At 40.2% G+C, this 27,168-nt stretch overlaps 1 protein-coding gene across 3 annotated transcripts in view; it reads left to right on the top strand.

The window, feature by feature from the left end:
- Nucleotides 1-27,168, top strand: part of LOC124712507 (connector enhancer of kinase suppressor of ras 2) — a 119,333-nt gene that overhangs the window by 74,463 nt on the left and 17,702 nt on the right. For all 3 annotated transcript variants that reach the window (XM_047242813.1, XM_047242814.1, XM_047242812.1), the window contains exon 14: nucleotides 17,840-18,109. In XM_047242813.1, the coding sequence (XP_047098769.1) occupies nucleotides 17,840-18,109 (270 nt within the window). The remainder of the gene's footprint in view (nucleotides 1-17,839; nucleotides 18,110-27,168) is intronic.

Raw genomic sequence — 27,168 nt, 5'->3', positions numbered from 1 at the left:
CTATTTTGGAAGAAACACAGAAAACAACTTGGGATCCGACGGTCGGCACTCTGCCCATTAATTCAGAGTGTTAATGTCCCTGGGGGATATACAATTTTACATCCTTTATGTTGTATTTCTCTTTTTCTAATCCAGTTGTGGGATCTACTAAAAATAACGTCTTAGGATGGACCACTGTTTGTACCCGGGATGTTCCCTCATATTTTTGAAAAAAGTTGAGTCTCTTTCCTCAGAGTCAACTGGGAAGATGTTGTTTTATAAGAACCAGGTCATCGACTTGGTACTGAGGTTCCACAGCCTTTTCATGGCAGCATGCATGACATAATTTCCCAATTTCCTTCATTACCCGTTCACATGCATTTGATGACAGGTTATAAATGGATATTAACACTTGTCTAATACTTTCCCACACTAGGAATTCTCTAAATTCGTTGCCCACAAATTGTGGTCTGTTATCTGTAAGAAACCATTTTGGTTTACCTACTTCTAGAAAGTATTGTTGTAAACAGTGTATAACTGTCTGCATATTTGCTCGCTTAATAGGATATAGTTTAGCATATTTTGACCAGCATTCTATGATAACCAAAATATATTATACTCCTCCCTTTCCTTGTGGAACTGGTCCAAAGAAATCTGCTGCTGTAAGGTCGTGTAATGGCTTGGGGATAATAGGATACATTCTGTACTTCACGTGAGTATTACTCTCTGGCAAATTTCACAGGTTCCAATCATAGATACTATTTTATGTCCTAGCTTCTTGAAATAATAAAATTTATCCATATAAGATATGCATTTTTTGATTCCAAAGTGTCCAAACCCTGTGTGAACATACCATATAAGTTCGTTTTCCATTATCTTCGGAAGACATAAACGCCAACACTGTGATGTTACACTGTCTCCCCAAAACAAGTTATGATCTACAATTTTCCATTTTCCCAATTGATTAGGAGGTAACGAGTCCTGGATACACATAGAAAATATTTCTGTGAAATAAGGATCATGATGAATATTCTCTGTTATTCTTTGAACCATCTCTTTTACCCTGATGTTCGGATATTCTGATGACATAAAATTAATGGCATAAATAATTCCAGGCCCTTCCGTACGCTTAAAGTCTTCCATTCGTACGGGTAGCCTCAATAATTCATCAGTTACTATATTTTTGGAACCTTTTACTTATCGTATCTTGATATTGTATTCCTGTAGGAAAAATATCCAGCACATCAACCAACTGTGTTGTAATCAATTACTCATCAGAAAGGATAAAGCCTGCTGATCTGTATAAATATGGATTTCTGATCCCCATACTAGTGTTTGAAACTTTTGAATATTCCACACAATCGCCAATAATTCTTTTTCGGTAGCTGTGTAATTTAGTTCGTGCTTAGTTAGGCTACGGCTAACAAAAGCTATGGTTCTGTTCTACATTTCTCAAACCCCATTCTCCGTAGCCTAACAAAAGCTATGGTTCTGTTCTACATTTCTCGAACCCCATTCTCCTTGGAAAAGCTTGGCAGCAATACCGTAATCAGATGCATGTGTCAAAATTTTAAACAGTTCGCCCATAACTGGTTGATGTAATATGGGTGCCTCAACAAGCACTCTTTTAACATTTTCAAATCCATCATTTGCACCTTGAGCCCAAGTCCACAGTACTCCCTGTTTTAGTAAACGTGAACTTCTCAGGTCATTTAACTACTCCCCTCGTACGTACCATCGATAGTATCCGGCCATACCTATAAATCCTTTTAATCGTCTTACATTTCTGGGGTGTGGACATTCTTTGATAGCTTTCATGCATTCAGAGTCTGGTCTGATTCCCTCTACCCCTACAATATGCCCTAAGAACTTAAGTTCTTGGCGCGCAAAAAAGGATTTTGACAGCTTCACCGTAATACCTTTCTCTTTAAATTTTTTCAGAGTCTTGCACAAAGTTAGACACTGTCCCTCCCAAGTAGCTGATATTATTAGGATATCGTCTACATATATTATCAAATCCTTCAATAAGTCTCTTCCCAGTGCTTCATCTAATGCACATATAAGTATGGACACAGAGTTATTAAGTCCAAATGGCAATACATTGAAATGATATGATTTTCCATCAAACAAAAAGGCTTTATACTTTTTGGATTCTTGATGTAATTTTGTCTGCCAATATCTCACGGTCAAATCCATAGTGCTAAAGAATGTTGCCTTTTCAAATTTGGATACGTTAAACTCGGAATTTTCCACTGTCCCTGCTATTATAGGTTGTGGGTTATTAGTAGATAAGCTTGGTTCTTCAATCAATAACCATTCCTTTGTGGGTATTTTGTGCGTAAAGTTAACATACTTATATGGAATATAGCCTCCTAATGTATTTCCACAACCTGGGACCCGGCCCTGGACCCAGGTCAAACAACATTTTCCCCATTACTTAGCGTCACGGGTTGGTTACCGTAATGAGGTACTACATTCCTATTTTGTGTTTGTTGGTGTTACTCGGTAAAAATTCTTGAAGTTACTGGATCTAAATTTGAATGTGGATGCTTCTTTTGATAGTTGCTGTTACAACTTTTCTTACTGCACTGGTGTACTTTTGCTAAATTTGCCTAATGCCGTTTTAAATTATTCCAGCTATTCTTTTTATAGTTTGAACTTTCACTTTGGTGTAAAATTTCGTTGCGGTCCTTATTTATTGCATCAACAAAAGACAACAACTCTTCTACCATTTTCTAACCACTACATAAGATGTCTTTTCTCGCATAGATGGGCAATCGCCTAATTAAAATACGTACCAATCCCTCTTCCTCCACTGGCTTATCTTGATACTTTGCTCGTGTTAAATGCCAATCAATCGAAATATTTCCTCATAGTACCCCAAGTATTATTGTAATATGAGTCCCATAGATCTGATATCAGCTTTTCTTGAGCACTGGCAGACCAGTATTTCTCTTTAAATTTCTTTTGAAAGTCCTCCCAAGAGGAAAAATTCTCAATATTTGCTGTGCCCCATTCTGAGGCTTCCACTAGGAGGTACCCCACAGCAAATTTGATCTTCTTAGAATCTTCCTAATTTTTTGGTAATGCTTTGTTAAACCTTTTTAAGAAATGGGTCGGATGTACTTCTCCGTCAAGCTTAAATTTAGGGAATTGTCTACATAATCTTGTATTAGCTCTCCATTGTATATCAGTCACAGCTTCACTAGTTAATACAACACTAGGTGAAGATACACTTTCGTCTACTTTATCTTGGATAAGCTTAATCTCTTTCCACAGGTCGTCCATACCCTTCCTGGTATCATTAATTTCAGAAGAAGGAATAGGCAATACATTCCTGGATGTTATTCCCTCGGTAACTTTTCGATCTATAATTTCCCCAAATGTTCCTCCAAATTAACTACATTTATGATATCAGAGTTAGCTATTTTCTCTTTGAAATTTCTTTCTACATTATCTACTCGTGTACTGACACCTGTAATCTGCGATTGAATGACTGGAATTAACTCATTCTGCTTATCTACACAAGTATACAACTCATGCCTTACATCATTATACTTACTACTGTATACTTTTTCAAAAGATCCTAACTTTTCAATAAGTTCCGATTCTACACTATTACATTTGTTCTCAATGCTAAGTTCTAACCTTTTTGACAAATCCTGAAGCGTATCATTCTGTTTCTGACTAAGGTTGGTAAACATATGATTTATGTGAGTAGTCAAAGAATTTGTCAACTCATTCTTTAAATCTACTTTTAAATTCTCTACTTTAGTACTTATAGTGTCAAACTCAGTCTTCAAAGCGTCCATGCCTTCGCACAGATTACTAAATTCTTCGCTTTGGCAGTCAACCTTGGCACTTAACAAACCTAAATTTGTCATTAAATATTTAGAGTTTCCCTGTGCGCATTTAAATCTTCACTCTGGGTATTTAATTGACAATTTACGAAGCGTAGTTCTTTACTTAGCGTCACACTTTGAGCTTTGGTTAAATTTACCAACTCAGCCCAGTTAGGCACTTCTTTGCTAATTTTCATAGCCAAACCTATTTTGTTTCATGCTCACCCAGCGTAGAATTCTTGTAGTGTAGGTGAGCAGATGTGGAGGCAGGCCTGCACTGGTGAACAGCAGCTGGTGACGGCGGCATCGGGTGTACGTTGGTTTCCACGTCTGCATCCCCGCGACCTGTGTGAGAGCTGTATACTCCCCACACTGGGTCTTCTTGGTTGAAGCGTTCTATGCATATTTCTTCTTAGACAAATACGTCGAAATGTTCTTTGCTGTTTTATTGTTGTGAATTTTTCATGTCTTCACCATTTTTCATTCAGATTTTGCTCCATTAGATAATTGAACATATTCCAATGTCTCAGAGTAAATCCCTTATCGTATTATGTTTGGTTGCTATGGCAACACACAACAGCTTCTTTTCTTGTTTTTTGACTGAAAATTCCTGTGTTTTTTGTCCTTTTACACAGGTCGCCACATTCTAGCGTTTTGACAACTTACAGTGTGAGTGTGAGTGTGGGTGTGGGGTATACTGATTTATTTCCCCAAACTACATTTCACTTCTTTACGAGATGACTTACTTGGGGTTTGCAGCCGCTCTTCTTTACTGGATAGCTGGCTGCTGGAAACTCTCTTGACTTCTTCTCCGTCGAATAATGCTAGGTACAGGAACTTTCAATCCTCTTTCTACTAGTGAAATAAGTAGTGATACAAACTTTACATTTTGTCAATCAACGATGTATTTGACTTTCAAGCACACTAAAAATTCACACTTTCAACATAATATGTAACTTCAGTAAGTCTCTCGTACAGTTATATGTTAGAAACAAATTGATTTACGTTCGAAAGAAAGTCTGCTTAAACACTACGACTGTCAGAAAAAGAGATTGAAAAAACATCTTGCCTCTAACAAGGCTGAGTCAAGAGTCTATAAGAGTACTTTTTCAAGTGTTCTTGTTTCACAGAACAATAGTCAGTGTCACAATCAGCACAAAGCTGCATATAGATTCTTTGGTTCTTCCATACACAGTCACTAATACACATATGGATTGCCGAACAGGTACTTGTCGGTGCCGTTTGACTTCTGCATCTACTTTCTTCCCGCAACTGATTTTAAACCTTCACACACAAACATGTGACATGCTGTAGGTAGGATTTTACCATCTCACACTCATATTTAGAATATTGTGTGTTCAAGACGGTAGAAGGCTCGGTGGTTCTAGAATTTACACAGAAATTCTCGAATCACTACCTCCTTCTGAGTTAGGCAGCGCGAGCGCACGCGCGTGGCCCCCCACACACACACAAATACATCTCTTGCACACATGAAAACTGTCTCTGGGTGCCAGTGCCAGACTACGAGCAGCTGCTTATGATCCATCATGGATTTTACATTATTTGATTTTTAATACTTCATATAAATAGTGACTGAATTCAAAAATCTAAAATGCTGACATGATCTGCTCATTAAGAGGTGTAATGTTATGTGAAAAGTTCCACCACAGTAAAATAAGTTTTACAGTTACAAACTGTGTATACTACTTGAAACAGTGAAACTCATTGCACTAATACCCAGACTATGTTTATTTGGTATTAAAGAATGAGAGCACTTACTGGTGTGCAACAAACTTTATACATAGTTTTAAACCTTTATGAAACTTTTGCTCATTCACACCATCCACAAAATTATGAAAGGAAAATAATCACTGTTCATGTAGTAAAACTGCCACACCATGCATGACACTTTAATTTATTTCTTTTTTATTACAAACTGTATTTGCAATATATTTTGCAGACAGTGTCCACAAATAGCACTGAATGTACTTGCAAAATTATATCATTGTATGACACACAGTTCAGGAAATATGATGTTATAAACATCGAGAAGTGTGAAAAACTAGCTTTTGCATAAAATTGTGTGCAAATTACCCAGAGTGCACACATCCAATATTTGATGATAAAACCACTGACTTCTAATGAAATTTAAATATAATTTCAAACTTTCTCTAAACTTTTCCTTGCTTGCACATTAGCTCAATTGAAAGGTAGTCAGAAGTTTGAAGCTGTTTTATACACAGGAATTTGTTTCTTTAAAGAACTGGAAGTTTACTGATGTATCAACTTGCTATACAACAATTACTGCTTCATCCAACAGGTCAGTGACCAGACAATGATCACATTACCAAAGAAATTGATAAAGCTGTTATGGATTACAGCATAGTGGGCATGTAGCCACACCCCACTCTCAAGGGAAGGCTTCAGATGGTTTAATTTTGCTAATCTGTGGCTGAGAATAGGCAGAAAAATATTTCCACCCTCAATTAACGCCAGCAACAGACAAGAAGTTTTAATGCAAAGTAGTTTCATGCTCATCAAAAGCTGTTTGGATAAGTACCAAAACAGATACATGGTCAAACCCAACAAAAACTACTCATTAATAAGTTTTATGACCCATTGCATTCAAAGTGTAAACTATCTTAAAGTAGTGCTTGGCACAGCTGTTTTTCCTAAATGACCATACTGGCGCTTACATCTCAGACAAAGCACTAAAAGTCGCTGTAGAAAAAAAAAAAAAACCATTTGAGTGGCTGATTTTGAATCATTGTGTTGTGTTGCTCGTACACTGCAGTTACACATTATGTAGAGTTGAGGATTTGATTTTAAAAAATTATCAAAAATTGCATCATTTTCAGGGAAATTAACAAGGCCTGGAGATATTTGACCACATTTTGAAAAACATTGAATTTACCAAAACACACAATTTTTCAAGATATTGAAACACATTAGAATAGTGTGTGGTTAATGCTGTGACATTTGAATGAGTCAGTGTATGACTAAAATCTATACTGTATTAAAAAAGGAACAATGCAAGAAAATCATCAGTGAAGACTGGAAAACTGGGATTCCATTATAGATGATATTAGTGTGTTGCATTGGTTTTACCGAGTCACATTGGACATCGCAGCAGGTACATGCTATATATAGGTGATGATGCTTAGTGGCAGTGAAAAATGGAAAATTAAACCCAACTGAAATTTCTCAGAGATCTACAATTAAAAATGGTGAAAATAGTGATCATCAAAATTATGCTGTTGGAGATAGAGAAAGACAGATTCATTAAAATCAGAGGTTGGGAGCTCCTAATACAGCTTCTTTGCTTTTCTCAGTTTACAGAAAGGGTATGTAATGTAAATACAATCTGAAAAGGCAGCCCGTGACCACCAAAAACAGCACTACAGATATTGCAAAAAAGTCATACATACATACTGTCTGTGCCTTATTAATTGAAATAAACGTGTAGGGGGTTGTTTTTCAGTTGGTATATTAATTGCAGTTTGTAGTTACATCAGGTATCATTTGCCTCCATTTTATGTTTTTGTTTTTCATCTTGGTGATTTAAACTTAATAGAATTAACTGATTTTTGCACTCATTGTATGAAATGTATGCCTCTGAGCTCTTGAGAAATTTCTACAACTTGTAATGGTGATATGTTCGTTTGATGGGTATTATGTGGACACTAGTGTGAGTTTTAGGTGCGATGTGTTTAACATTATGGTTGCTTAAGATAGCTTCATAGATCAGACAGAAATACTTCATTTATGACACTACAAACATCAGTAAGCAGTAGTGTGGTCTTCATTACCACATAATTTTTGTATTTCGTTTTGCTTTGAACTGTGTGTTGCTCATTGTGTTCATTTCTAATTTTGAAATGAGCAAAGAAACTAATCCTGATCCATTATGGAGTTGAGGATGACTCACATCATCAGAAGGAATTGGCAGTCTCTTTGACCATTTGCCAGTTCTGCTCATAAAGAAGCACAAATCATGGGTTTAGACTGCTAGTCCTGTGAGGAGGAGGCAAGGCTTGTTATCCAGTAGCACACCTCCCCCTTCAGACTGACAAAGTTCCCTTTTGTTTATACGCATGGTTGACTGCCAAGTCAAGATGTCACACTGTTAATCACAGAGCATGATAGCTTAAGGATTATGTTTTAGTACAGTAAGGATGAAAACAATAAATAGAAATGAAGAAAGTCAACCACTCACCTACAGGTGATTGATCTATAATGCAGAGATACATGTAAGAGCACAGAGGCTAAAGTAGCTGTAGATTTACCTCTTTTTGTAGTGCTAGTACACATTGCCGTACACACAGAGACCTTGACGCAACCACCTACAGGTTTGATAACATTGTTTATGAGTGTACTGTTGCCTGTATCTAGTACCTAAAACTGCTTTGGGAAAACAACGAACTCTTAAATCATCATGTGGAATATTCAATTAAAGTCCATCTAATCATAAAGTGTGAAGACAATATTATTAAAAGGAACGTTTGCTACTCACCGTTTACCGTATTTTGTGGGCTATAAGACATACCTTTTTCTTCGAAAAATTGTCTCCAAACGACAGGTATATCTTATACTCGAAATTAATGTTAAAAATGTCCATTGATTGCTAAAATTCCCACCACTCTTAAAAATGGCCATACATTTGATGCCACAGGAAACTTATCTCTATCTGACACCATTGGATTCAACTTTGAGCAGTGCACCTATGTGACGAACATGAGTTGCGAGGATTCACAAGCTTGCAAACACTGTTCCCCTTCTTCCTCGCCATCATAGACACAAAACACTGTCAATTTATGATGTATCATTGCAGTCTATGGCACCATTGAACTTGAGTTGAAAGTGATGTATGTTATTGGTAATAGTACAATATTTTTTATACTAGCTAGTTTTGTAATGGAAAAATGGCATTGGAATTAATACAAAAATTATTGGACTACACACTCTTAAGCTAGTGTTACAGTGGACTTTTAAAGAGGAGTTGGTTGATGCTAAAGGTTTATGAAGTGTCACAGACTTAGCACGCAAACAAAAACCAAAATACCTTAGGAAATGCACAAGAGTATGAAGAAAAATTATCGTCTTTCCATTGCTTTATTGTTCAAAATTGAAAGAAAACCAGTATGGAACTGAGCCAAATAGTGAATATGGACGAGACTCCTCTGACACTTGATGTGCCTAGTAACAGAACTTTTGCCATGAAAGGTTCTAAAACTGTAGCTATAAAAGCAAGTGATTATGAAAAAATGCAATACACTGCAGTCCTTTTATGTTTTCTGACAGTACTAAACTTAATCCAATGATAATTTTCAAGCGCAAAACGATGTCAAAACCTTGTGAACTATTGACAGGTGGTGGTGTTCACATACATGACACTGGTTGGATGGCTGAGGATGGTATGAAATAATGGATTAATGGAGTGTGGGAGAGAAAGAATGGTGTTTTATTGAAGATCAATTCTCTTCTTGTGCTAGATTAGTGTACCAGTCACTTCAAAAATGCTGTGAAAGAGAAATTGTGCAAGGGAAATACAGAGCTTGCTGTTATTCCATGAGGACTTATTTCACAATTGCAACCCCTTTGATGCCATGATAAATAAACCATTGAAAGTGTATATGGGAGAGGACTGGCACAAATGGATGATCGATGAAACCCAACATGAATTCATGTGAAGGGAGCTGTAAAACGACCTACAACCAAACAAATGTGTCAGTGGATAAAACAGCCATGATCTGGAGTGAGAGGGAACATTATTTTTAAATCTTTCAAGAAGTGTGACATAAGTAACACTCTCAGTGACAGTGAAGACCATATTATATACAAAGAGGACAATGTTGATGACAGCGAGGGAGAAGAAGAAGAAGCGGAAAGTCCAGATTTTCAGCAATTTTAAAGGTCAGTTCAGTTTTAAAAACTAAGAATTTTTTTTAGTCTGGCTTTGCAATCTAATAACAAAAATTATAAAAATATTGTGTTTTTTTAAAAATTGCCTAAAAGTTAAGGTGCATCTTACAGGCCACATCATCTTACAGTCTGTTAAATACTGAAGTGGAGATGATATGCTGCAGACATGCACAATAGAAAGATCACTAAACAAGCTTTTGGCCAGCCAGAGACTGCGATCATTTGTGTATGAGTTGCCTAATAGCTTTTCTTCCACCCCCATAACGCAGTGCTGTTTTCTCTTGTTACAATTTTCTAACACAATACTATCCTCAGTGTCCATCCTTTTCTTTCTCTATTTTGCATATTGCATTCCAAACCATGACACACGTTCTGACTTAGGAGCCACTCAGTATCAACTGTCTCGCCCAAGCACAACTCGGGGACAGCTACATGACTGCACCGAATGTTGGTGCAGCATCCCATGTTCTACATTACTCCCACCAATATCATTAATCCTAGACTCTCAAATTGATCACTCTTCCTGCACCGGCCGGCCAGAGTGGCCAAGCGGTTCTAGGCGCTACAGTCTGGAACCGCACGACCGCTACGGTTGCAGGTTCGAATCCTGCCTCGGGCATGGATGTGTGTGATGTCCTTAGGTTAGTTAGGTTTAAGTAGTTCTAAGTTCTAGGGGACTGATGACCTGAGAAGTTGAGTCCCATAGTGCTCAGAGCCATTTGAACCAATCCTGCACCACTCTTGCATATTTTTATGCGTTATTGTCTGTACCTTCCTGTCCAAATGAACTTACACCACATCCCAGCAACCACCAATGTGACCATCCCCCCCCCCCCCCCCCCCCCCCCCCCCCGAGGTTTTCTCCTCTATTATTCCAGTTCGCACATACTAAACTCACCTAATCTAGTAACATCTGCTGCCCCTCTCTTCATACATATCTGCCCACCAACCTGCAATTCACATCTTCAGCATTCTTCTGTAGCACCACATTTTGAAAGCTTCTGTTCTCTTCTTATCTAAACTATTTATCGTCTATGTTACACTTCCCATACATGGCTACACTCCGTGCAAATACTTTCAGAAAATACTTCCTGACAGCTGACTCTACACTTGATGTTACCAGATTTCTCTTTTTCAGAAATGCTTTCCTTGCCATTGCCTGTCTACATTTTATATCCTCTCTACTTCAACCATCATCAGTTATTTTGCTCACCAAATAGCAAAACTCATCTTCTACTCTCATTTTCTAATTCCCTCAACATCACCTGATTTAATTTGGATACATTCCATTATCCTCATTTTGCTTTTGCTGATGTTCATCATATATTCTCCTTTCAAGACTATCCATTCTGTTCAACTGCTCTTCCAGGTCATTTGCTGTCTCTGACAGAATTGCAGTGTTCTCGGCAAACCTCAGAGTTTTTATTTCTTCTCCATGTATTTTAATTCCTACTCCAGATTTTTCTTTTGATTCATTTACTGCTTGCTCAATATACAGCTTGAGTAACATTGGGGATAGGCTACAATCTGTCTCACTCCCTTCCCAACCACTGCTTGCCTGTCATGCCCCTCAACTCTTATAACTGCAGTCTGGTATCTGTACAAATTGTAAATAGCCTTTCACTCCCTGTATTTTACCCTTGCCACCTTCAGAATTTGAAAGAGAGTATTCCAGTCAACATTGTCAAAAGCTTTCTCTAAGTCTACAAATGCTACAAGCATAGGTTTGCCTTTCCTTAATCTTTCTTCTAAGATAAGTCGTAGGGTCAGAATTGCCTCGTGTGTTCGAACATTTCTAAGGAATCCAAACTGATCTTCCCCAAGGTCAGCTTCTACCAGTTTTTCCATTTGTCTGTAAAGAATTCATGTTAGTATTTTGCAGCCATGACTTATTAATCTGATAGTTCACTAATTTTCACAACAATCAATGCCTGCTTCCTTTGGGATTGGAATTATTACATTCTTCTTGAAGTCTGAGGGTATTTTGCCTGTCTCATACATCTTGCCCACTGGATGGAAGAGTTTTGTCATGGCTGGCTCTCCCAAGGTTATCAGTAGTTCTAATGGAATGTTGTCTACTGCCGGAGCCTTTTTTCAACTTAAGTCTTTCAGAGCTCTATCAAATTCTTCATGCAGTATCATATCTCCCATTTCATCTACATCCTCTTCCATTTCCATAATATTTCCCTCAAGTACATCACCCTTGTATAGACCCTCTATGTAATCCTTCCACATTTCTGCTTTCCCTTCTTTGCTTACCCACGGATTTCTACTAGCCCTCGTCTTTTTACCTACTTGATCCTCTGCTGCCTTCACTATTTCATCTCTCAAAGCTACCCATTCTTCTTCTACTGTATTTCTTTCCCCCTTTCTTGTCAATCGTTCCTTAATGCTCTCTCTGAAACTCTCTAGAAGCTCTGGTTCTTTCAGTTTATCCAGGTCCCATCTCCTTAAATTCTACCATTTTTGCAGTTTCATCAATTCATAATCAGTAAATTGTGGTCAGAGTTCACATCTGCCCCTGGAAATGTCTTACAATCTAAAACCTGGTCCCGAAATCTCTGTGTTACCATAATACAGTCAATCTGAAACCTTCCAGTGTCTCTAGGTCTCTTCCATGCATACAATCTTCTTTCATGGTTCTTAAACCACATGTTAGCTATGATTAAATTATGCTTCGTGCAAAATTCCACCAGGCGGTTTCTGCTTTCACTCCTTTCTCTCAGTCTATACTCACCTATTACTTTCCCTTCTCTCCCTCCTCCCACTATCGAATCCCAGTCCCCCATGACTGTTAAAGTTTCGTCTCCCTTCAATGTGTGAATAATTTCTTTTATCGCATCGCACATTTCTTCAATCTCTTCATTATCTGCAGAAGTAGTTGACATATAAACTTGTACTGCTGTGGCAAGGTTGGGCTTTCTGTCTATCTTGGCTACAATAATGCGTTCACTAAGCCGTTCGTAGTAGCTTACCCGTGCTTCTACTTTTTTTAATTCATTATTGAACCTACTCCTGCATTACCCCTATTTGATTTTGTATTTATAACCCTGTATACACATGACCAGAAGTCTTGTTCCTCCTGCCACTGAACTTCACTACTTCCCAGTGTATCTAACTGTAACCTATCCATTTCCCTTTTTAAATTTTCTAATCTACCTGCCCAATTAAGGGATCTGACATTCCGTACTCTGATCCGTAGAACGCCAGTTTTCTTTCTCCTGGTAATGACATTCTCTTTAGTAGTCCCCACCCACATCGGGGAGAGGCTACAACCCTGTCTTACTCCCTTCCCAACCACTGCTTCCCTTTCTTGTCCCTCGACTCTTATAACTGCCATCTGGTTTCTGTACAAATTGTAAATAGCCTTTCGCTCCCTGTATTTTACCCCTGCCACCTTTAGAATTTGAAACAGAGTATTCCAGTCAACATTGTCAAAAGCTTTCTCTAAGTCTACAAATGCTAGAAATGTAGGTTTGCCTTTCCTTAATCTTTCTTCTAAGATAAGTCGTAAGGTCAGTATTGCCTCACGTGTTCCGGTATTTCTACGGAATCCAAGCTGATCTTCCCCAAGGTCGGCTTCTACTAGTTTTTCCATTCGTCTGTAAAGAATTCGAGTTAGTATTTTGCAGCTGTGACTTATTAAACTGATTGTTCGGTAATTTTCACGTCTGTCAACACCTGCTTTCTTTGGGATTGGAATTATTATATTCTTCTTGAAGTTTGAGGGTATTTCGCCTGTTTCATACATCTTGCTCACCAGATGGTAGAGTTTTGTCAGGACTGGCTCTCCCAAGGCCGTCAGTAGTTCCAATGGAATGTTGTCTACTCCGGGGGCCTTGTTTCGACTCAGGTCTTTCAGTGCTCTGTCAAACTCTTCACGCAGTATCGTATCTCCCATTTCATCTTCATCTACATCCTCTTCCATTCCCATAATATTGTCCTCAAGTGCATCGCCCTTGTATAGACCCTCTATATACTCCTTCCACCTTTCTGCTTTCCCTTCTTTGCTTAGAACTGGGTTTCCATCTGAGCTCTTGATGTTCATACAAGTGGTTCTCTTATCTCCAAAGGTATCTTGAATTTTCCTGTAGGCAGTATCTATCTTACCCCTAGTGAAATAAGCCTCTACATCCTTACATTTGTCCTCTAGCCATGGCTGCTTAGCCATTTTGCATTTCCTGTCGACCTCATTTTTGAGACGTTTGTACTCCTTTTTGCCTACTTCATTTACTGCATTTTTATATTTTCTCCTTTCATCAATTAAATTCAATATTTCTTCTGTTACCCAAGGATTTCTACTAGCCCTCGTCTTTTTACCTACTTGATCCTCTGCTGCCTTCACTACTTCTTCCCTCAAAGCTACCCATTCTTCTTCTACTGTATTTCTTTCCCCCATTCCTGTCAATTGTTCCCTTATGCTCTCCCTGAAACTCTGTACAACCTCTGGTTCTTTCAGTTTATCCAGGTCCCATCTCCTTAAATTCCCACCTTTCTGCAGTTTCTTCAGTTTTAATCTACAGGTCATAACCAATAGATTGTGGTCAGAGTCCACATCTGACCCTGGAAATGTCGTACAATTTAAAACCTGGTTCCTAAATCTCTGTCTTACCATTATATAATCTATCTGATACCTTTTAGTATCTCCATGGTTCTTCCATGTATACAACCTTCTATCATGATTCTTAATCCAAGTGTTAGCTATGATTAAGTTGTGCTCTGTGCAAAATTCTACCAGGTGGCTTCCTCTTTCATTTCTTAGCCCCAATCCATATTCACCTACTACGTTTCCTTCTCTCCCTTTTCCTACACTCGAATTCCAGTCACCCATGACTATTAAATTTTCGTCTCCCTTCACTATCTGAATAATTTATTTTATTTCATCATACATTTCTTCAATTTCTTCATCATCTGCAGAGCTAGTTGGCATATAAACTTGTACTACCGTAGTAGGCATGGGCTTCGTGTCTATCTTGGTCACAATGATGCGTTCACTATGCTGTTTGTAGTAGCTTACCCGCATTCCTATTTTGCTATTCATTATTAAACCTACTCCTGCATTACCCCTATTTGACTTTGTGTTTATAACCCTGTAGTCACCTGACCAGAAGTCTTGTTCCTCCTGCCACCGAACTTCACTAATTCCCACTATATCTAACTTTAACCTATCCATTTCCCTTTTTAAATTTTCTAACCTACCTGCCCGATTAAGGGATCTGACATTCCACACTCCGATCCGTAGAACACCAGTTTTCTTTCTCCTGATAACGACATCCTCTTGAGTAGTCCCCGCCCGGAGATCCGAATGGGGGACTATTTTACCTCCGGAATATTTTACCCAAGAGGACGCCATCATCATTTAATCATACAGTAAAAGCTGCATGCCCTCGGGAAAAATTACGGCCGTAGTTTCCCCTTGCTTTCAGCCATTCGCAGTACCAGCACAGCAAGGCCGTGTTGGTTATTGTTACAACGCCAGATCAGTCAATCATCCAGACTGTTGCCCTTGCAACTACTGAAAAGGCTGCTGCCCCTCTTCAGGAACAACACGTTTGTCTGGCCTCTCAACAGATACCCCTCCGTTGTGGTTGTACCTACGGTACAGCTATCTGTATCGCTGAGGCACGCAAGCCTCCCCACCAACGGCAAGGTCCATGGTTCATGGGGGGAGAATACCTTGGCCAAAAGTTAAATATGAACAGTCTTTTTGTTGTGCCCATGTGCAACTCTGCAGATTATCTTTACAGTGAGTAGCAGTCTGTCCTTTTTTTAATGTTGTTGATATTCCAACTTGGAGTTTCCATTGTTTCATCTTATTTTTAGATTCAGGCACATTACATTAACCAAGAAAGATTTTCCCCATCTCACTGACACATTATGGAGCTTGAAGATCATCACATTTAATCATTCATAAGCAGGTAGCAGCATTTCATGCGGAAAGACACGTCAGGCTGTATAGAATCTATTGCATTTGCCAATTTATACTAAAACCAGTTGTTGTAAAGTACATGACCATGGCCTTTACCCATGGCACATGGGTGCTGTTAATCCGTTTGACTTGTAAGCATTGTAGGGACTGTTGAGACTGCTAAGTGGAACATCACAACTGGATACATGAATGCCGCATATATTAAAAGTGGAGTTACACCACAGTAAAGAAAGTGAAAGAAAGCTGAGGTTGTTGTATGGCCATATAAAAAAGTTGTACTTTCTCAGTACCTGTTGGGAAAGTATGCTAGAAATTTTCTGATTTTGAGAGCTGCACAAATCAGTGACATGAAGCATACATCCATAAACAGGAACAAACCGTTGAAAGTCCTCATTTTGTTAGGTACTGAAAAGCATCTTGGTGTACACCATTTTTATCGTTCTGTGTACATTCATGGTTTGACTGTGGATTCACATATTGGTCCATTTAGAGTTTCTTTGAAGTAACATTTACAATAATTGACATATACACACATTACAAGGTTTTGCAGCCTCTAACAAATATCACAGAATATATACTGAAGTGGCCCTACCTTCATTAAATAATACAAAAATATATTCACGTACACAGTTCATGCAAACAGAACTTTACAGTGTAAACAAGATGTGCAGTCGGCGCTGCTCAGTCGATCACCACTATCAGATGTATTGCTATCATGACAGTTGGAAATACTCTGGGAGAGCACATTCAAAGTTGAAGATGCCACTAGTACAAAGCAAGTTAAATGGAAAAATTCTTCACAGTCAAACCTGCAAAGTAGTTGTATATGTCTACCAGTTTATGAACAAAGAAGCTTTGTTACATGCTCCACTGAGACTACAATCCACATTGAAATGAGTGGATGAAGCAACTGGTGTTTCATTTGCTTCCATCTGGCAAACCAAGAGAGAACTGGAAAGAGTCCATGCTATTCTTGCTTGGTGTGTGTAATTCCACATCTTTTTAAGTTACAGTGCATGTGTGTTGCCTTTGGTAATTAGTAAATTGCTTCAATTTTATTGTCAGTACTGTTAAGCATGTGTCCAGTCTCTTTGCGTGTTTGATTATGAAAGTCTCCTAAACATATTATACGTGGAAGATATCTCCAAAAAATTTGGTAAAAAAAATAATCTGCAACTGCTAACTTTTTTCACAAGTAAATCACCCACTCTTGCAGATTCACGCAAATACTCTGCTAAGCTTTACACCCATAAACTTATTCGTAGACAGAGTCCGTATTCCATTTCATATATACCAGAATTTTGAAGAGGTGGTCCTCTCATAACCTATTATTAATGATGGAGACTGAAAAGCAGAAACATTGAGTCATTGAGTCATTGATAGACACATGCAAAACAAGGGATACTTGATAGGGTTCGTAGTTCTCCATTGACGAGGTAGAGTATGCGCGCATGCGCTAGCGCGCGCGCGCGCGCACACACACACACACACACACACACACACACACACACACACACACACAGGCGCAGGTGCACACACATCCCAATGTCCCTGTATGGTGCCAGCATGTGTGTGTGTGTGTGTGTGTGTGTGTGTGTGTGTGTGTGTGTGTGTGGGCGCGCGCCGCGCGCGCTGTAGCTTGTCAAGGATAACTCTAAAAGCTAGCAAGTTTTCCATCTTTTGTTTGTGTGTATCAATGACTCTGCGTTTCTGCTTTTGAGTGCGTGGTCTCCGTTACTCCTAAAGTATTTATACCCTGTTGTTATCTTATTTCTTGACTCTTTGAGTCCATCAAATGGATTTATCTGTTTTGTTTCCAACTGCTCTTGATTGAAGAGAGGAGAGAGAAGATGATAGATACATATTGAATTGTCGAGTTAGAGACAAAAGCTCTACATAATGTATCCACGTAATTACATTTTTTAAAGAAAATCCATTTTATTTGATCCTCTCGTTGCTTATTTAGTGCATATCCATATACCTGATGTTAATACAAAAGAAAGAGTTCAAGGTTAGAAACTAAGCAAGCAGTCATAAAAATGCACTATACTACAGAGACTGAGTTTGAGAGTAGGATTTCAAAACCGTAGGTAAATCCTTTAACACTCATAATTAAATACACATTGTTGTTACATAAATTGTTAATGGGGGCTGTCTTGTATTGCAGGCCATGCTCTTAGTGACTCTCCTGTCCGACCCCCACAACTTCACTCAAGCAATCCATCATTACCAGCATTACCTCCTGACATGGCAGATTATCGGTTGGCTGCAGATTTGCTGCGAGAGTTTGGTCGTGGCCGTCAGGATACTTCAGGATTTGTCACCCTTGAGGAGTTCATGTTGTCACGGCAAGAAGAGGATAGGAGAGCACTTCGTGGGAGCCACAACTCGGAGCGTGAACGGTCTGAACACACCCAACAACCTTCACTGACATCAAGTAAGGAATGGGATGTACCTATATAATAGCCTACAGTAATGACAGAAGCTTTAGAATTGTGATTTGGTATTATATCCAACAATACTGATTTTATTTCTGCAGTTGGTAGTACAGACATATTGCTTTGTCTTTCTTATGGGCACATAGCTTTTTCTTTTTTTTCCCCCAAGATAATCTCTGTGAACAGAAATCTTACAAAAGTGATTTTACTCCCTTAATATTCTCATTTCATTTTTAATTTTTTTCTTTAACACAAAGGCAATCAAATATGGTACATTGTAGAGCTCTTTCATCAGTTCATAGGGAAAAGTTAATTAAAAAAAACACAATACATAGTCATATAATTATCTAAGAATCAACATGTACTTTCACACTTAGTTCTCTAAGTAGCGACATTAACACTTATGAAAGCCGGAACACCAGGAAGTAGAAATGCAACTGAAGTAAATTTTATACCACTGAGAAAGTATGTAACAGTATGCAAATAATGACTACAAAACTGCATATGGTGTCTGGCTTTTAGTATGGTGTTAAGTTCTCACATGCTGCAATCGGAGCCTCTAAAAATTGTAATGTGGAAACAAAAAAGGCTTAGGTATATTCCTGGGGCATCTGCCTCCACTTGGTTTGCAGCAAAAATGTTTGTTGGAGGATCACATTCAGTGACACATGTCGTATGAACTTGTGGGAGAGAAAAGGAAGCAGTTGTACTCACATGGGTGACCATTGTTCTCTTGAAATATGGAAAATAAAATTTCCAAAGAAGCTATGGAATCTTGTACTTTCTAATGTAGCTGTATCAGCTCAAATTGCCCATTATCCCCAGGACTCAAGATCACATGTTGCATCTAATGGCGTCAGAAATTATTGTACTAGGTATTTGTCCATTATGCTGCTTAACTATTGTAGATCTGTAGTCAAGGGACAGCTTCTTTGTTCAGTAATCAAAACATCCTTGGTCCCAGATTCGAACCTCACCACTGCTTACATTTTGAATAAAAAATCATCAGTAATGGCAGCCAAATACTTCCATCATAAGAAGTCACCCTCATTCTGCCAACGACCTTGTCAAAGAGGGTGGAGGAACGGATGAGGTTCAGAGCACTCTCTAGCCCTTGGGGTAGGAAACTGACCATAAAGGCAGAAGAACCAGCAAAGATCAATGGATGTGGATGCAGGAGGCAATGGAAACCACTGCATTAAAGATACAGTACATCATATGTATCCACAGAACATGTGGCCTGCAATTGATAAAGTGTCATGTTGATCTCTCCACTGGCAAATCTCCAGGAGCAAACTGCCAAGAGAGAACAGTAAGAGTAGAAGACCAAGAATGAAGTGCTTGGATTAGAAAGGGTGTTAGACAAGGATGTAGTCTTTCACCCCTTCTGTTCAATCTATACATTGTAGAATCAATGAAAGGTTCAAGAGTGGAATTAAAATGCAAGATGAAAGGACTTCAAGGATAAGACTCACTGATAATGTTACTATCCTTAGTGAAAGTGAAGAAGTAGTACAAGATCTACTAAATGGAATGAACATTCTGCTGAGTACGGAATATGGCTCAAGACCAAAAGAGAAAAGTAATGAGAAGTACCAGAAACAAGAACAGTGAGAAACTTAACATCAGGATTGGTGATCACGAAGTAGATGAAGTTAAGGAATTCTGCTACCTAGGCAGGAAAATAACCCACGACAGACGGTGCAAGGAGGAAATCAAAAGCAGACTAGCACGGACAAAAAGGGCATTCTTAGCCAAGAGAAGTCTACTAGTATCAAACATAGACCTAAATCAGAGGAAAAACTTTCTGAGAATGTGTGTTTGGAGCACAACATTGTATGATAGTGAAATGAAGGCAACAGGAAAACCAGAAGAGAAGAGAATGGAAGTGTTTGAGATACGGTTCTATAGAAGAATCTTGAAAATTAGATCACTTATAAGGTAAGGAATGAGAAGGTTCCCTGCAGAATTGGCAAGGAAAGGAATATACGGAAAACATGGATAAAAAAAAGACAGGATGGTAGGACATCTGTTAAGACATCAGGGAATAACGTCTATAATATTAGGAGGAGCTGTAGAGGGTAAAAACAGTATAGGAAGACAGAGATTTGAATACATCTGACAAATAATTGAAGATGTAGTTTGCGAGTGCTACTCTGAGATGTAGTAGTTTGCACAGGAGAGGAAAAAACTGCTGTATTTGTAGTCACTATACAAGCATCATTAGTGATTACATCGCAGTAGGGTAAGTTGAGGCAGGACTGTTTTGCAAACACACATTCCGCAACTCCACAACCCCTTCTATGATATTCATGTACCTACTGCAGCATGAGACATTTATGATTCATAGGCAGTGGAAGTCAATGAAATGGCAAGTGTATCATCATTCATCATTTCCACCCACCCCAGATGCCATTGAGCTGTCAACACGACAGCTTTCTTGTAGCCATATATATAAGAAGGTAGTCATCTCATGATGTAATCACATTGTGTGTCCTAATGTCTACTTGTCGCAGCACACGACTATCTCCTATCTACAGTTTCCACAAATGTACCGTTGTCATCTTATCGGTGTGCCTAGTATGAGTCAGATTTTGCTGTATGATGTATCCATTACCTAGACCGTGAGCACACACTCATATTGGAATTCATTTGCCTACTGGTATTTCACTCTTCAATATCAACAAGTCACATTGACAGTTGCTGGATTTCAACCTCGTGCTTGGCTCTACAAAAGATCTTTTAAAGCTAAAAACAGCAGGTTTGTATGGCCTCACACTTGTGTTGTAATAAGTCAACAGCCAAATGCAACATTGCATCTCGGAGATGTGATGAATACGTGAGGAACCTTCAACTCAACTACTTGGATAAGTCAGCAGTAATGGAACATAGCATCTTAGAGGAAGACACATTCAACTTTAAAGACACAGAGGTGCTGCGTAGTGCCAGGAGTTTCTAGCATTCTATAATAAAAGAATGAGTGCTTGAAAATTCAGTAAACAGGAGCAGCGGCCTCCATCTGAACTTCAGTTGGGATTACATATTCCAAAAAAAAATTGACAGATTGGAGCACCAACAACAGTCAAGACTAACTGGTGACCCTGGCACTCAGTTTGGGGCCACTGCCCATTATCTCCCCTCCACCACCTGTGACACTCATTTCTGAGTACTCACAGTATGCAAATCTGGTGTGTTTCCAGGAGATGAAAGATGTGACCCAAAACAGATAGCTGGATCTGACAGGACCCAGGCACTTTGCCAGAATATGACAAATAAGAAACTTACTGAAATGTTTCTATGAAAGGTTGACATTACTCGGCTAATTTCTCAAGAAGAAAGTGCATAAACATTTAGTAAACAAATAATACATTGCTATAATCATATTCTGAATGTGATTCATAACATACTTGTGATGATGAGCAACAGACTAAAAAAAAGCAGCAGTGTGGTAAAAAGCAGGGAAATTGAGAAATTGTTATGAAATAATAAGTTAAAATGAAAATGGATAGAATTGTGACCACTTGGCTCAGTTAACATATAAGTGCACAGTGTGTGAAATGTAACTAAGGAGGAAACAATAAAATCCGTAAATGCAACTACCAATACAGCAAAGCTGCTTCATCTTTTATCTGTAAGATGTAAATGCAAAATCAGTATGATGCAGAAAGATTCCAATAGCATCGGTCAATTAGAAATGAAATCTGGCTAAAGGGAGAGAAGGAGATATTTTTAATAATAAATGGTGTACGAAAGACTGGGTACTGCCAAGAGGAATGTGAAATGCAATTTCACGTGGGACCCAAATGATTGAAAAACTCAACGGGTTCCTCCCATTTACTTCTACATCTGTACTCAGCAAATACCTGTGAGGTGCTTGTCAGAGGGTACACCCCATTGCCAAGTTATTAGGGTTTCTTCCTATTCCATTCATGTATGGAGTTCAAGGAGAATGATTGTTTGAATGCCTCTGTGTGTGCAGTAATTATTGTAATGTGATCCTCACGATCCCTATGTGACCAATACGTAGGGGGTTGTAGTATATTCCTAGAGTAATCATTTAAAGCCAGTTCTTGAAACTTTGTTAACGGACTTTTTCGTGGTAGTTCAAGAGTGTTCCAGTTCAGTTCCTTCACTATCTCCATGATACTCTCACACAGGTTAAACAAACCTGTGACCATTCATACTGCCCTTCTCTGTGTGTGTTTAACATCCCCTGTTAATCCTGTAATACAGGCCCACATACTTCAGCAATATTCTAGGACCACTTGAACAAGTGATTTGTAAGCAATCTCCTTTGTAGACTGATTGCACTTCCCCAGTCTTCTACCAATAAAGTGAACGCTACCACCTGCTTTACCCACAACTGAACCTATGTGATCATTCCATTTCGTATCCCTGTAAAGTGTTACACCCAGATATTTGTAAGAGTTAGCCAATGCCAGCCATGACTGATTGATATTATAGTCATAGGATATTACTTTTTTTTTTTTTTTTTAATATATGTATCCTGGGAGCGGAGGGACTTGCCTTTGGGGGAGGGGGTTCCTCATTACCTTAGCCAGCTTCGTCCTGACCCACAACTTCTTCATTTTTGAAGGCCAGACATACCAACAATTAAAGGGAACAGCCATGGGTACCAGGATGGCCCCCTCGTACGCCAACCTATTCATGGGTCGCTTAGAGGAAGCCTTCTTGGTTACCCAGGCCTGCCAACCCAAAGTTTGGTACAGATTTATTGATGACATCTTCATGATCTGGACTCACAGTGAAGAAGAACTCCAGAATTTCCTCTCCAACCTCAACTCCTTTGGTTCCATCAGATTCACCTGGTCCTACTCCAAATCCCATGCCACTTTCCTTGATGATGACCTCCACCTGTCCAATGGCCAGCTTCACACGTCTGTCCACATCAAACCCACCAACAAGCAACAGTACCTCCATTATGACAGCTGCCACCCATTCCACATCAAACGGTCCCTTCCCTACCACCTAGGTCTTCATGGCAAACGAATCTGCTCCAGTGCGGAATCCCTGAACCATTACACCAACAACCTGACAAAAGCTTTCGCATCCCGCAACTACCCTCCCGACCTGGTACAGAAGCAAATAACCAGAGCCACTTCCTCATCCCCTCAAACCCAGAACCCCCCACAGAAGAACCACAAAAGTGCCCCACTTGTGACAGGATACTTTCCGGGACTGGACCAGACTCTGAATGTGGCTCTCCAGCAGGGATACGACTTCCTCAAATCCTGCCCTGAAATGAGATCCATCCTTCATGAAATCCTCCCCACTCCACCAAGAGTGTCTTTCCGCCATCCACCTAACCTTCGTAACCTGTTAGTTCATCCCTATGAAATCCCCAAACCACCTTCCCTACCCTCTGGCTCCTACCCTTGTAACCACCCCCGGTGTAAAACCTGTCCCATGCACCCTCCCACCACCACCTACTCCAGTCCTGTAACCCGGAAGGTGTACACGATCAAAGGCAGAGCCACGTGTGAAAGCACCCACGTGATCTACCAACTGACCTGCCTACACTGTGACGCATTCTATGTGGGAATGACCAGCAACAAACTGTCCATTCGCATGAATGGACACAGGCAGACAGTGTTTGTTGGTAATGAAGATCACCCTGTGGCTAAACATGCCTTGGTGCACGGCCAGCACATCTTGGCAAAGTGTTACACCGTCCGGGTTATCTGGATACTTCCCACTAACACCAACCTATCCGAACTCCGGAGATGGGAATATATATATAATAGAGGGAAACATTCCACGTGGGAAAAATTTATCAAAAAACAAAGATGATGTGACTTACCAAACGAAAGCGCTGGCAGGTCGAAAGACACACAAACAAACACAAACATACACACAAAATTCAAGCTTTCGCAACAAACTGTTGCCTCATCAGGAAAGAGGGAAGGAGAGGGAAAGACGAAAGGATGTGGGTTTTAAGGGAGAGGGTAAGGAGTCATTCCAATCCCGGGAGCGGAAAGACTTACCTTAGGGGGGAAAAAGGACAGGTATACACTCGCGCACACACATACATATCCATCCGCACGTACACAGACACAAGCAGACATTTGTAAAGGCAAAGAGTGACCCACACTAGGTTTACCCTATTGCTTCCCCCTAGCTCCACCAGAGAGCCCTGTGGCATTCTGCAACAATCTTAGATCTTGTTGTAGGAGTTGCCAATGAATCCAGGGCTGCCTAGCTGTTTGAAGAGATGTAGATGCTACAGTCATTGTAGCATCTTCGCATATTCTCCTTCACACATGCCCTGATTGCAGCTATTTCAGCTTAGAATACAGAGGCCAGTTTTCCTAGAGAGATGATGCCCTCCAGTCTTGGCTGAACCCTGTACACCCCTGCCCTAACTCTTTAGTCTGAATTCAACCCATCAGTGAACCAAACTATGTCCCTTGTACGGTGTCGAACTGTTTTTTTTCCACTGCTTCCTGCTTCCAATTATTATATTATAAGGCTTGTTGAAGCAGTTGGGAGTTGTTATACTAGTCGGCAGGCATTTCCCCAGCTATTCCTATATTTATCTCACTCACTATGTTAGTGTGTGATTCTGGATATCCGAAAGAGACCCAGTTTTTGTCAGTTTTAAGTCTGCATGCCCCAGCTGCTGCCTTCATCTTGACCCAGTGGTGTAGTGGAGGCATGTCCAGCATGGCTTCCATTCCAGTGTCTGGTGTGCTGCTAATTCCGCCTGCTATGGCTAAGCAGGCCAGTCTCTGCACCTTAGCAAGCTCCTTAGCTGCAACCCACTGTTCTACCTTCTTCCACCTCACTATGGCCCCTTAGGAAATCACATGTCTAACCACTGTGGCGTATATCCAGTGCATACCCCTGGGGCTTAGGCCCCAGTATTTGTCACAAGCCTTTCTGGTACTCACTAGAATACTTTTTACCTTGGAGCAGATGCTCTTAATGTGAGGGGTCCACGTCTACTTCCTGTCTCCCCAGGCAGCGACTCAGGGCAGCAGAGGCCCCTTTACTATGCTGCAGATTAATCTGCAGCACCTCCAGTCTCCATCTTGCTGCCATCTTTGAGGTCTTTGAGAATCCTGATGATAACCTGCAAGAACTCTAAAAACAGTTTCAGGTCCTGTTCCCACATTGCCTTCAGAGACTTCTCTCCGACCTCCACCACCAGGGTTTGTGCTTCCAGTACAACCTTCTGGTTGACCACTCTCCAGTCTTCAGTCTTCTGTCAAGACTTTTGGCTTCTTGGCCCCTATTTTCTCAAACAGAGTCTTAGAAGAGACTTCATTAAGGATCTTCGGCACCCATATTGACACCTTTGTGGTCTTACAGAGCCTCCCTGCTGTCTTGACCAGCAGCTTCGCCTCTTCCCAAGGGGATATCATGGGCACCTTGTCCTTAAGCCACTCCACCGTGTGCCCTCCCTCGCAGACAAAAATGAGGGCACCACAATCTAGATAGACCCTCCTAAAGTTGAGTCCTGGGCCAGCGTCCCCCCCCCCACCCCCCCCCCCCACCTCCATCTTTTCAAAGAGGGCCATCTGTACCAATTCCTCCTGCTGCCAGTGGATAGCCTAGCTGGATAACTGCCATCCTAAAAACTGAGACTGCAGTACGGTAGGTCTGTTTCCCCATTTCTTGCCTCTGTTTTTTCTGTACTCACTTATCCAGGGAGGAGGTAGTCTTAGAGTCCCCCCTTATCCTCTTGCTACCCGTCTTTGATGTTGTTGGGGTCTGCATATCCCCTTCAAGTTGAGACAGATTTTTCCTGGGGGTCTTAGATTTAAGTCTCTTTAATTCCCACCACTTGTCTTTAGGAAACAGTTCTTTCCATTCCTATTTCCTCTGTTCTCTGAGTAGTTTCCTCCTCTGGCCCGCAGACAAGGCTTTGATCTTAATCTGGTCTAACTTTTCGGTTACAGGTTTCATTTCTGCCTCAGGTCTAGACCCAGATTCAGTAGCGGAAATGCCTCCCATCGGTCCTGACCCCGATGTTTGGATGTCTGAGATCTCAATTTATTTTCTTTAATCATGTCCATATTGGTCCCACGACATTTGGGGATCTACATGGTCCACACCACAAATACCCCACACTGTGTAAGGCTACTTACTCAGGGAGGTCGCCCAGTATCCCTGAGGCTCCATCCATCTTCCCATGTGCCTCGCACCCCTCGGCGTGGATCACATCACACCTTGGGTTGGGAAAAGGAATTGGGTAGGACTAGGAGCAGGTAGGGAAGATGGGACGTTGTGGGACACTCTTAGTCTGACCATCGGCTGAGGCCTTTTTGGCAGTAGTTCCTCTACGTTCAGCATAGCCCTCAGCTTCACGCAAATACGCAAGCCTCTCCACCCGCACAGACAGTGCTTCATCAAGGTAGTATCCCCTGGAGAGGACATCGCTCTTTGTAAATATCATACACCTCTGTATTGTGCCGAATCCTCCATTTTTTTCACTCTCATTATCGTAAACTGGTCCAAAAATCTGCCGAAGGACTTTCATTTCAAATATCATCAGTCTGTTCAGATCTTGCTTGGTTGTACGCCAGGTGGCACATCCATATAGTACTACAGGCTGCAGGAGTGTTTTGTAGGTGTTTATTTTGAAATATCTTGACAAACTTCTGGTTTTGAGGAGAGCATTAAGGCCGTGATAACAGCAATTACCTGCCTGTAGTCTTGCCTGTATTTCCATTTTACTGGGCCTGTAGTCTTGCCTGTATTTCCATATTACTGGATGGTTCATCTCTGAATACTGTGCCCAGATATTTGAACTCCCAGACTGGACCTTCAGTTGTCTGTAAGGGTGGAAGTGGTTCTTGAGTTTCGTTATGTCTATGGTGTAGAACCATTGTCACAATTGATTTGAAGTCCAATTTTCCTCACTGTTATTTCCAGAATGTCAGCTATTTCCCCTAATTCTTCTTGCAACCCAGACAGTACCACTATAACATCAGCATATCTGAGGCACTTGATGTTCACATCCCCAGTCTTGGACTCCTGTGAGTTCACTAGATGACATATCTCGCATTACCTTCTCTAATGTGAGGTTGAAAAG

This window comes from Schistocerca piceifrons, chromosome 8, assembly GCF_021461385.2.
Source record: "Schistocerca piceifrons isolate TAMUIC-IGC-003096 chromosome 8, iqSchPice1.1, whole genome shotgun sequence".
Classification (NCBI taxonomy): domain Eukaryota; kingdom Metazoa; phylum Arthropoda; class Insecta; order Orthoptera; family Acrididae; genus Schistocerca; species Schistocerca piceifrons.
The sequence above is the reverse complement of the archived record's forward strand: the minus strand, read 5'-3'. Positions and strand labels throughout refer to the sequence as shown.